General features: G+C 43.2%; 1 protein-coding gene across 1 annotated transcript in view; it reads right to left on the bottom strand.

The window, feature by feature from the left end:
* Window positions 1-11,919, bottom strand: part of PKHD1 (PKHD1 ciliary IPT domain containing fibrocystin/polyductin) — a 430,010-nt gene extending 418,091 nt beyond the window's left edge. The window contains exons 1-5 of the mRNA XM_065885004.1: window positions 11,868-11,919; window positions 10,334-10,411; window positions 9,584-9,728; window positions 6,721-6,829; window positions 2,464-2,521 (exon numbers count right to left, since the gene is read on the bottom strand). Coding sequence (XP_065741076.1) covers window positions 2,464-2,521; window positions 6,721-6,829; window positions 9,584-9,728; window positions 10,334-10,411; window positions 11,868-11,919 — 442 coding nt within the window. The remainder of the gene's footprint in view (window positions 1-2,463; window positions 2,522-6,720; window positions 6,830-9,583; window positions 9,729-10,333; window positions 10,412-11,867) is intronic.
* Between the last annotated feature and the right edge of the window lie 392 nt (window positions 11,920-12,311).

Genomic DNA, 12,311 nt, shown 5'->3' on the forward strand with positions numbered 1-12,311 from the left:
GGAAAGAAATCTAGAGCAGCCCCTTCTCAGAAAGAGTTTGGGGCCCATACCTCATGCTACATGAGCTGCTTTCCTCCAGAGTTGAAAAACACCTAAATTCAGTTCCACGGAAATGCACAAAGCAAGGTTTTAAGCAAACACACCAAAGCAAGTTAAAGTTCACCACTCAACCCCACAACGTGGAAGTGTGTGCCTTCCAAATAATGACGGAATTTAACCATCAAGGCTCTTCCAGCATCACAACACTGAGAGGTAAGAGAGGTGTTGGTTAACGAGGCAAAACCTCACAAATAGAAGAGAAGAGGGCATCTTTGGGGCTCATGAGGTCCCTGAATTCAGAGGACTTTGGGTCTCTTCACGGCTACACTTCAGGCCACGAAAGAACATGAGCAAGAAGTAATGCTTCCCTACATACTGTGCATGTGTTTTATTAATAGGAAGTGACTTTGATCTGCAGTCATTGTTTGACTGGCCCTAAGACAGTGGAAACCTTCCAGGAAGTATGGCGGACCCTTGACCAAAGAGCGGGTAGAAAGAGAGGAAATTCAGTGACTTAGACAAAGGTTGTGGAACTGGCAGAAGCCCAGAGTCTGAAGGTCTCGGCTACTGTTGCCAGCCAGCAAAGTAATTCTCCATTTTACTAGGGCTAACCGATGGACTTCCTGGCTTTGGCAGGCATGATTTCTACAACTGATGGGCACAATTTTACAAACGAATAACGGGTTATAGAAACTAGGAATTCCTGGGAGTTTTTGTTTTGTTTCTCAACAAAGAAGCCCAATAAACAGCAGGTGACAAATGGCTAAGCCAGACCGTGTGCTGGGCGGGGAGGGGGGACCCCGCGTCACAGTGGAGGCCTGTTAACCGCATATGGGAATTCAGCGGCTCACAAAACAGCTCTCCTGTCTCTGCCACCTCCCCCATTTCCCTGCCTGCTACTCTGGGCAGGCTTCCCAAAGGAGGTGAGAGTAACCGTCTAGCAAGAGATTTCAAAGATGCAGCCGTGTGGATCCTGCCCGAGGGATCACTCCAACCAGCTCAGCCACCAATCGTTCTCCCCGAAGGTGGAGGAGACAGTGTGCAGAACTCAAACTGGGCGGGAGAAAGGGGCTTGACAGATCTGGGCGCCAGCTGATGCCCCATGTCACATCTCTCACGGCGGGCTTTCCTCCTCAACCCTCACCCTCACAAGGTTTCTGCCATCCGAACGGGAGTTTTCTAACAACACCAGAGCAGTCGGGGGGACAAAATGACGGCGTGTGACTTTCACAGACCACAGCTCTTTTTAATAAAACATGATCACGTCTTGATTATTCAGATGAATGGAAAGGAACAGATCTGTAAATAACAGGCCTTAATAAGACAAGGCCGAATTCATATTCTTCAGGATGTAATTTAAATACACACATACATCATCTGTGTCTATTCACACACACACACCAAAAGTACAGACACTTTTCAGGGACTCAGAGATTCATTTTGACATTCTTGAACCGTTCGAAACAACTAGATCAGTTTATGCATTGAGATGCAACCACACGGAAAAATTGAGCAACTTGTATTCCCATACTTATACCATCTGGAAACCCCGAACAAATAAAACCTGAAAGTGATGTAGGAATTTGTCAAGAATCAGACAGCATTACTGTGATTATGCCAATTATATGTGATCCCAGCTCTGTTTACTACTTAGTTTTAAGGCGTGCTTGGCAGGTCCTGAACCTGTTTCTTAGTTGCAATTCCTTCTTTTACAACCACCCTCCCAGCGTTCTCTCTCTTCTTTTCTAGCCTCCTAGTCTCTGCATGTAAGTGTGCTCTCTAACTCATAAACCCCCAGGATCAGGACCAGGGTTAATGGCCTTCCAAGTGGTACCCAACTTGGGTCAACACAAAATAAAATGTAAGGTATATGGGCCCACTCTGGATTCTGACTGTCTGTGTTCAAATCTCAGCTGTACCACTCATTACGACTTTAGGCAAATAACTTAACCTTTTGGTACCTCATTTCCTCACCTCCAAAATGGAAATAATAATAGTTCCTGTATCATCAGGTGTTGTGAAGATCTAATGCGATAATATAATAATAAAGCTTAGAACAGAACCTGACTCCCAGGAAGGGTCAATAAAGGTTTTTTATTATGTGGATGATTATAAAGTTAGGAGTGATGATGATATCTATATTCTCCATTCTCCAGCACCATCTGGTTTGATTTCGCTGGCCTCTTTTTCTTTTCATGTTGAGATTCCTTTGGTTATCAGTGAAGTAATAGAGCAAAAGTGCCCAGAGGTGAAACCAAACCAGGTGAAAAATAAACCAGAGATTGACACTTATTTTCAAAACAGCATCAGAGAAGCGGTTAAAATTTCCTATTTATAGAAACCGTCCACCTGGGTAGAAGAGTTTGCAATAAGCTTCAGCAAAGGGATTTCTATTTATTGCTATCTTAATAGGAGATTTCTTACCTGGCACTCCACTTGGTGGATTAACTTGGTAAACGATGGGTGTCTGTGCCCTGGAAAACTGTTTAGAAAATGTTATCACAGTGAGCATTTCATTAGAACATCACAGCCACATACACAGGAAGCCTAAGTCATTCTGCACAGAGCATTCATCTAAGGCAGCAAGTGGCTACATCTCCTCAAATTACCTTACATCTATCTCCTTTCATCTTCAAGATATTTCTGTGAAGCACAGATAACAGACATTGTTATAGTTCTTCCATAGATGAGGTCAAGGGAATCTGATCAAGGACATGTGTCTCTTCCCTGCACCATATCCCTCACACCTGGGCAAGTCCGTTTCTACTTGCTCACCTGCCATACCAGGAACATGTTTTACCAAAGGAAAGGTAGGCAGGCCATGCTTTAAAATACCAACCTTTTAATTCCATTATTGCAACTTGGTATCTTGGGGTCTTGAAGTTTTTTATTTAATTTTTCTAGACAATAGTTTGCTTATTTAGATAAAAAGGATTGCAAATTAAATTATTATCAGCCAGCACCTTGGTAGGGATTAGCAAGCTACAAAAAATTGGAAGTTGGAGAGATACACAAGGGAAGTTTGTTTGGGAAAATGGAAGGTGCCTGTTGGGAGGAAAATGATTCAAAGGATGCAAGGAATGAGAGGCAACATTACTCTCCAAGGAGAAAACCAGCATTGATTGGAGAGGCAGGAGCCTGGAGAAGCCTGGTCCTGGCACTCAAGTCACCCTATGATGCCCTCACCCCCTGAAGCACATCAACTGCTAACTATAAGCTCTAGAAAGGCAGGGGCAATGCCTGGCTGAGTCACTGGTTGTATCCCTGGGCACAGCCTGGTATGTAAAAGACATTCACATTTTTGTGAATGAATGGAGTGGCCCCATCAGAGATGACTGATACACTGCCTGGAAGCAGAGGAGAGAAGGAGACAATTCCGGGAACTCCATCTCACCTATAGGTCTCTGGGTTAGTTCCAGATTAGAGCATTTCACAGTCAGGGCCAGCATGAAAAAAGAGAGAAGCGTAAGGATGGACTGACCTGGCCAAGGTTTGAGCCATGGCCTAATGACTCCCCCAGGAAGAGACCTGGTCTCCCCTTCCTGCTACCTTCACCCCTATCCTACTCTAGACGCCTAGACCACCTTCACTCCCCTAACCTACTGTACCTCCCATTTGCAAAACAAAGACAGCAAATTGTTTTGCTTGGTGTGCTTCCAGCACCCCAGGAGTCCACCTCCCCAGGGAGAAGAGCGATAAAGAATAACTCTGGTGTTAATCAACAACCCTCACCAGACATGGAGAATCAACAGACATTTTAACAAAGCTGATGCTGGCTTGGCAAGTGCAGGTTTTATGTATTGATTCACATGGCTGTACAGTCTGTCATCAAGGCTTGTTTCCTCCCTTCCTAACAGAAAGGGTTAGAAAAGAGTTCACAGAAAATATGTACAGTTAGGGGGTCAAAATAAGAATGCTGTGGCCTCACAGTTTGGGAGCTGGCTCTGATCTCACCGAAGGATAAAGATTAATACAACTCCACACACACCTGCCAAACGTACACTACACCCCTCCCAGCCTCCTCCTGCACCCAGACCTTCAACTCCCACTGGCATGCCCTTCATACCATTGTCATTCCCACTGGAACATTATCACAGGAGCTTCATGGTACAGAGCAGTGGTTACTGCCCATCTTCCAGATGTTAGAAACTGAGGCAGACAGAACAACTGGATCCAAACCACACAAGGAAACACACCTCTCGATTTCCAATTTAAAATACAAGGTCTAAAATACCATATGCTAACACATGTACATTTGGAATCTAAAAAAAAATGGATTTGAAGAACCTAGGGGCAGGACAGGAATAAAGACACAGACATAGAGAATGGACTTGAGGACACGGGGAGGGGGAAGGGTAAGCTGGGACCAAGTGAGAGAGTGACATGGACATTTATACACTACCAAATGTAAAATAGCTAGCTAGTGGGAAGCAGCTGCATCACAGGGGGAGATCAGCTTGGTGCTTTGTGACCACCTAGAGGGGTGGGATAGGGAGGGTGGGAGGGAGACTCAAGAGGGAGGAAATATGGGGATATATGTACATGTATAGCTGATTCACTCTGTTATACAGCAGAAACTAACTCACCATTGTAAAGCAATTATACTCCAATAAAGATGTTAAAAAAAAAAAAAATCCAGGTCTATCCTTCAGGCTGAGAGCCTTCCACCAGAAGTGCAGGGGAAATAAGGCGACTCCTGCATCACTCCCTCCCAGGTCCTCAGAGAGTGGCAGGGCAGGCTCAGAGTGAAACCTCAAAAAAAGGCTTCACTTGTGAATCTCTCTGAGCTGACACAATATAAAATGGCACTTTTCTAAGAGAAACAGGTCTCTGGTCACCCACGAAGCTAGAGACATGACAAAGTGAAAAATTAACGAGCTTCCAAATCCAGCTTCCTGCATGCTGATCCCTGAGCCCGAATGGGGTCGGCAGCAGCAAGGTGGGGGGAGCAGAAAAGCAGAGGATGAGAATGATAAAGCCGCAGCTTCCAGCTGCTTGATAAACCTTCTGTGAGTTGTTCAAACTTGTCAGTGCCTGCAGCAGGCTCTTTGGAGTGGACTGGAGAGGTGGAATTAATTTTTAATACATATGGTTCCCCCAGCCCCAGTCCCCAAACAAAGAGAGACACTGGGTTTCCTTCAGCTCAGAATGCCTCTCATTAACTGCATCCCCTGGTGATTTTTCATCAATTCACCAAGCTAGTGGAACCACCGGAGGACTTGCTTTCTTTTGTGTGCAATTTTAGGAAGTGTTTCTCTTCTTTCCCCTCTCTCACCTTACCGGTCTTTTAAGAAGTAGGAAAACTATTATCTGGGGTGAAAGGACATCAAAACCGAAAACAGCACAGTGATTAAGGACCATGCTCAGCCGTCTCTCTTCTGTTTTATTCACTGATACAATGTAGAGGTGCTGGTGTGGGTCTTAACAAAAAAGAATTTTTTTTTTCTTTCTGCTGCATAGATGCAAAAGCAAAATTCTGGAAAACAAGATTCTCTTGGAGTAAGAAACAAGTTGTTAAATGTGAATTGATGGCAAATTCCAAATTCTAAAGATGAATTGCCTACGTAAAATGTGGTTCGTATGAGAGATGAATTTAGAAGATGAAGTCTTGTTGTAAAGGAGCATTGATGATTAATAGCTAAATCGTGTTATTAGGAACTGCTCTTAAACAGAGGCTCCCTGGGGCAAGTACAACCCTGCCAAACTGCTGCATTTTATGGAAAGTCTAGAACCTATGCTTCAGAGAGCATTTTAGTGTAAAACCAATCTGAAATGGACAGTAGACTCAACAACATAAAACAAAGCCCCAACATAAAATTAATGCATCTAGAAGCTCTGAAATCGACTCGTAAACTCTATCTGCTTGCTTTCTGCTCTCTCTGAGCTCGAAGGAGAATTCCAACAGCCCACGCCCTTTCGGTCTAGGGTTGGAAGAAGCAGCAGAAATCAACCGTTAAGCAGAGAGGAAGGCGGAACTTGGGTCCCTGAGTCCCTTCACCATTCTTACACTCCAGATGATCTCAGCTGTAAAATGAAACACTGATGCACAATGGTAATCGTTGTGGCTCCTCTATGGGCTTCAGTATAAGTGAGGATTTAGATGCAGGTTCCAATCCTGGTTCTGCAATTTACAAACTAGATGACATGGACAAATTATTTAATCTCCCTGAGCCCCAAGGTGCTCATCCGTAAAAGCAGGATAATAAAAAGCTACCCCATAGGGCTTCCCTGGTGGCGCAGTGGTTGAGAGTCCGCCTGCCGATGCAGGGGACACGGGTTCGTGCCCCGGTCCGGGAAGATCCCACATGCCGCGGGGCGGCTGGGCCCATGAGCCGTGGCCGCTGAGCCTGCGCGTCTGGAGCCTGTGCTCCGCAACGGGAGAGGCCACAACAGTGAGACGCCCGCGTAATGCAAAAAAAAAAAAAAAAAAAAAAAGCTACCCCATAAAATTGCTGTAAGCATTAAATGAATGTGCATAAAGCACTTAGTGAGAGCCTGACATACACGTGCTCAATACTTACCTTCTTAAGATAGTCTCAGAAACTCCGTAACTATCATCCACCTGTTCTCTCATCCTGGCAAAGCAGAAAGACTCCCCAGCTGATTTATAACCTTCTTGTCGATAGCGCAAGCACACTCTCAGACCAGGCAAACACTCATTCCTCCGTGCTTGGTACCCACCTTGAAAGTGCAGCTGTCTCGTGGTCCTGAACTTGGGCTACCTACGACCTGTCCCCCGGCCTGCACTTCCAGGTAATAGAGACCTTCATGTGCTTCGGACAGCAGAGATCTGAGGGCAGAACGTGGCAATCCTTGTGAATCAATCAAATTGCCAAAGCTGGCAGTCCCACTTGACCACTTCAAATTTCCCTCCTGCACCTGTGAAACAGAGCTAACCCAGGAGTCCTGTATTTCACCTTTCACCTCCTCTATCCACTCATCCAATAGACTTTAAACATCAGATCCTTCAGCAAAAGAAGTTATGAAGTTTTCATTGAAAGTGCCAAAAAACTTTTTAAATTTTGTCCTGTTTCTCAGCCTCATAGTTTCTCAGGACTTTACGAGTTGGAGGGGACACTGATAGATAATCTATTCCAGTTTCCGTTAAAAAAATAACAAGTTCCATATAGATTAAGAGACCTGGGTATGCAAACACCACAGTCTAAGGGCAAAGGAGGATCTGAATCCTAGGCTCTTTCTAATAAAACGCATTGATTTTATATGTTGCCAAAAATTCTTGACTTAATAATTACCCCAGCAGCCCATAAACACTTCACATATCCATAAAGAGAGCCCTAGACCTTCTCTCCTCTTTTCAAGAGGATCACAGTGATTTCTTTGCCTCTTCGAGGCTGCCATTCAATCTGAATTTTGAGAGGGGGAATATGATGAATAAGGAGTTAGATTTTAGATGTGCCTCCCCTCCAAAACTTCTCCTAAAATCTTTAGTATGACCTTAAATCTTTACATCTTCACTGTCCAATGTGTTTAACCATTAGCCATATGTGGTTATTGAGCACTTGAAATGTGGCTAGTCCCAATTAAGATATGCTATTAGTGTAAAATACACACTGGATTTTGAAGACTTTGTATTCAAAGAAGGATATAAAGTATCTCATTAATAATCTATATTACATGTGAAGTGGCAATATTTTGGATATGTTGAGTTAAATAAAATGTATTATTAAAATTGCACCTCTTTCTTTTGACTTTTTAATGTGACCACTAAAAAATTTTAAGTTATATTTGTGGCTCAAATTATATTTTGGCTGGGCACTGCTGATTTAGATGCAACAGTGCCTGTTTTTGCGAACGCAGACTTGTTTTTTTATAATAATGAGTATGACAGTATTTCATTGATGATAAAATGCACATTTTCCCACATTTGAGTGTTAATTTAATTTGATATTCATCTGCCAATCAATGAGCACATTTAAGAGGGTGCTATTTCTTTTTTTCTAAAATGATGTTATAAAGTCACTGGTGCATTTTTTTTTTTTTTTGGCTGCGTTGGGTCTTTGTTGCTGCACACGGGCTTTTTCTCTAGTTGCGGCGAGCAGGGGCTACTCTTTGTTGCGGTGCGCGGGCTTATTGCTGTGGCTTCTCTTGTTGCAGAGCATGGGCTGTAGGCGCACGGGCTTCAGAAGTTGTGGCTCGCGGGCTCTAGAGCGCAGGCTCAGCAGTTGTGGCACACGGGCTTAGCTGCTCCGCGGCATGTGGGATCTTCCCGGATCAGGGCTCGAACCCGTGTGTCCTGCGTTGGCAAGCGGATTCTTAACCACCGCACCACCAGGGAAACCCCATCTTAAAGTCATTAGCATTTGGGGATTGAGGAGATAGAACATACAAATCGTTAGAGCTTTGACTTATTTCATAGCAAGTTCCTGCAGGAACTCTATGCCCCAATATACCATAAAACCTATGGAAATCATCTCTACCAACAGCAGTGCTATAAGGAACTTTAGTTCAACAGACATCTTTTGAGCTTCTACTAGCAAGATTTTGTGCTCAGCATCATAAGGACTACAAGGTGGGTGAATCACATCCTCTGTCCCCAAAGCACTTAATTCTGTGAGGCTGAATCTGAAAAGTGGGCAATTGACAAAGTGTCATGAGAAACATAGGGCTGAAGAAACAGGGCCACTAAGTCTGTGCATCCTATGCCTTTGTGTAAATTACAGAAATTCCTCCCTTCAGGAAGATGAATTGCCCAAAAAGTGTGTTTGTGTGTGTGAATACACAAACACGTGTCCCATGTGTTGAATACACAATCCTCCATGTCCCATGGATGAATGACTAAAATGTGCTCCTTCCTCAAAAGCTGGATTTCAGTTCCTACTTGTCCCCTATCAAAGAAGGGAAAGATGACACTCAGTTGGCTGTTCAGGGAAGAGGCAGCATTTGCAATAGGGTTGGTTCAATAGGCAGAGATGGAAGAGAGGGAACTTTCCTGAAAGAGGGAACAGAAAACAAAAGGAAATGACAATCTCTTTTTCTCTTAACCAATGATCCACTTTCAGGCAAAATCTCTTAGATATTAAAGAAAGAACAAACTAGTGTAAGCTTTAGAGGTCAACAAAAACTTAAGTAGGACAACAGATAATCTGGAATCCTGTAAAAATCATATCAGACTCAGCAAACAAACTGAGGACTAAGGTGAATTTCCTTTCTAACTGATTTTTAGTTTATGTACAATCATTACAATTATGCCTATTCCAAAAAATTAGTTGGCAAAATGGCCCCATTTATTGAAATCTGAATAGCAATAGAGACCTTCACACACACACACACACACACACACACACAAACACACAGACACAAAACTGGAAACATCATCCAGCCCCCAACCCCTCCTTATAAATGTCTCAGAATTCTCAAAAATCTTTCCCATATTCTCATCCTCCCTTAAGCCCTAAAGCTCTGATAGGGAACTATACTGGTAATTGCAATCATGGCAGGAGTTGCTCTAATTTGCCACTGAAAGCTACTGAGATGAGCAAAGCACTCATCCTGTCTGGCCTTCTCATTCCCGGGGCAGGTGTACCTGGTCCTACACATCACTACCGGCAAATCCAGGAGGACAGGAGAGATGTCACAGGGTATGATGGGCAGCATGGGTACAGCCACGTTCACCAGGTGGATCTCCAGCTGAGAGCCGTTGGCAGGATAAAGGAGACCTGGCTCCAAACCTAAACGCAAGGGAGAGTGGAGTCTCAGGCTGAACAGAGCAGTAAGCCACACAGGGTAACACAAAAACCTGCCACACGGGGGCAATGGCAGGCCCTGAGTTTACCGAAGGGTTAAAAGTAATATTTCTCATTTCCAAAGGCTGTATGAATGAGTGTGCTTCTTTATGACTTTTTTTTTTCTTAATTCTCTCTTCAGGTCCATCCACTTAAATCCAGGAAAGAATTTTCCAACCCTCAAAGTTACTCTTTTCCAGTGGTATAGATGGATATACTGAGCCATGGCTTAGAAGCTCCCATATGTAGGATTCTCGACAGGGAAGATAACCAAGGTTCTGAGGGTCACCTTGCCAAGTTCTGTGCTACATGGGTATCATCTCGTTAGGGTTCCTAGAGTTCCACCCCACAGCTTGGGATAAGGAAGTGGACACAGACATATAATGGTGTGATGTAACATTTGCATGTGGGCATCCGGTAACACAGAAGTTGGTCAGTTGGTCCATCTCCCTTCCAGATCTCTTTTACATCTGTCCTTAAACAGGACTCATTCTTTAGGATTCTTTAGATCAACAAATAAGAAACTTGCGTTCGGTAAGGCCCAAACCTACCGTCAAAAATGACAGTGATCCACGTTCCTCCTGCGAGGCTGCCTTCTTCAGGTTCGATGTGGACACTCAGACAAGGCACTATAAGTGAGTAGGAGAAACCCTGGCTTCAGTGTGCAGATTCAGTCCACCGGCTTCCTTTGAGCATTCCTCAGAATCACCGCAAGGGCTTCATACAGCACAGATCGCTGCACCCACCCCCAGAGTTTCCCATCCAGTAGGTCTGTGGCAGATCCCAAGAATTTACAGTTCTAACCAGGTGCTGCTGGTGTTACTGGTCTGGGGACCACGCCTTCCTCCCATTTTAAGGAAAGTTTTGACTGATCTTCTTATCTTAGACATCCAAAAACCATGCGTTCACGAGGACAATCCTGAATTTCCACTTCCTTTGGAAAAGGCTCCAGGATACATTTGGTTCCTGACTGAATCCATAAAATGTCTTCTCTCTTTCCCACTCTTTAATTAGGTGGTCATATTTAACTGTTACCACTTATTTCTTATATTTCCACTTCCCAGAGAAGAGGAGAAAGTTCTGGAAGTTATCCCTATTTCAGTCCTCCTGCTTATAACACCATCCTCTAGTTTCTCCCTTTTGAATACATGATCAGAATGACTCCCCAAAGAGACACAGCATTCTCTAGATTTTTGCTTTGCCTGCTCAGAGAGGGGCTGAAGCGTGAATCAGTGCTGGAATTTTTTTAAAAGCCCACTATAGACTTACACACTAAGCTAGACTGGCTTCTCGCATAGAGACTATGGGCTGAGCGTGACCTTATCAATGCCTTATTTTTGAAGAGGATCCTGGATGGACATGCCTTGTCCGAGGTAAAGCCAGCAGAAATCAGTTAGCTCCTCAGTGAGGTCTACAGAACGCTTTTCGGTTTCTGTATCAGAAAAGTTAAAGGATCACCCAAGCCACGCTAACTCTGGCTAGCCCAGGGCTTCCATGTACATTTATGCAGGGGGCACTCTGCACAACCAAGAGTGGTGAAGAATCATTCACATGGACACAACCATTCGTGGCAGCCCTGGCCAGATGGGCTCATGCTTACCCCTCAAAGGTGTATTAGGTGCTTCTACCTAACGAAGATCAAAAACAAATGTCATAAAAAGATACAGAGGATAACCAAAGTCACTGAGAAAACTAGAGACCCGGCTTGAGAAAAGGAAATTTTTATTGGTCATTAATCACTAAGACAAGATAAGCTACTCCCCTTGGGAAGATAAAGGAATAAAATCTAAAAAGAATTGCATTGTATGGCTCAAAAAGAAATTATAAAAGGAAGGTTATAAGTTATTATTAAAAGCTCTAGACTTAACAGCAACTTCCACTGGCTGTTAAAAATTAAAGTATATAACTCTTTAATATATAACCTCAACTACTAAACAGAAAAAAATTATTAAGCAGAGAAAATTTAAACCTAGGGGAGATACTTTAACACTTCCTCCCAAAGTAATATTTAAGTATCAGTAAATTAGTTCTCAAGGTAACCTGCTGCATTCTATCCAAAATCCCTTCAAAACACATCCAACTCACCTGCTAAAAGTAGTATTTTGATACTTGTCAGAGAGACCAGCCAGCCAGTCATCTTGTTCACCTAAATCAATCCTTTCAAAACTCTTCAGACATTAAACACATTTTCAATTTTGATTGGAGCAGCAGAGCTTTTATAGAAACAAAATGAAAAATTACTATCACTTTTGCTTACATACAACTGCTGTGCTTCGTTAAAACTTGGGAAATTAAGGAAATTATACCAATATGACCCTAGAGTCTTCAGAGGGACCCACCATCTTCCCAAGCTTGGAAGAAAAGGATAATCTAAGAATCTTACATAAAATTATCATTATTCTACCCCCTTGTCCCACTGACTTATTTTATGCATGTTTAAGCTGGGTAAGTAATAATAACCTCTTTCCTTAATTCATTATTAAATAAACACTTAAATTTTTAAAATAAATGAATTCCAGATTCAAAATA

This window comes from Phocoena phocoena, chromosome 10 (genome assembly GCF_963924675.1).
Source record: "Phocoena phocoena chromosome 10, mPhoPho1.1, whole genome shotgun sequence".
Taxonomy (NCBI): Eukaryota; Metazoa; Chordata; class Mammalia; order Artiodactyla; family Phocoenidae; genus Phocoena; species Phocoena phocoena.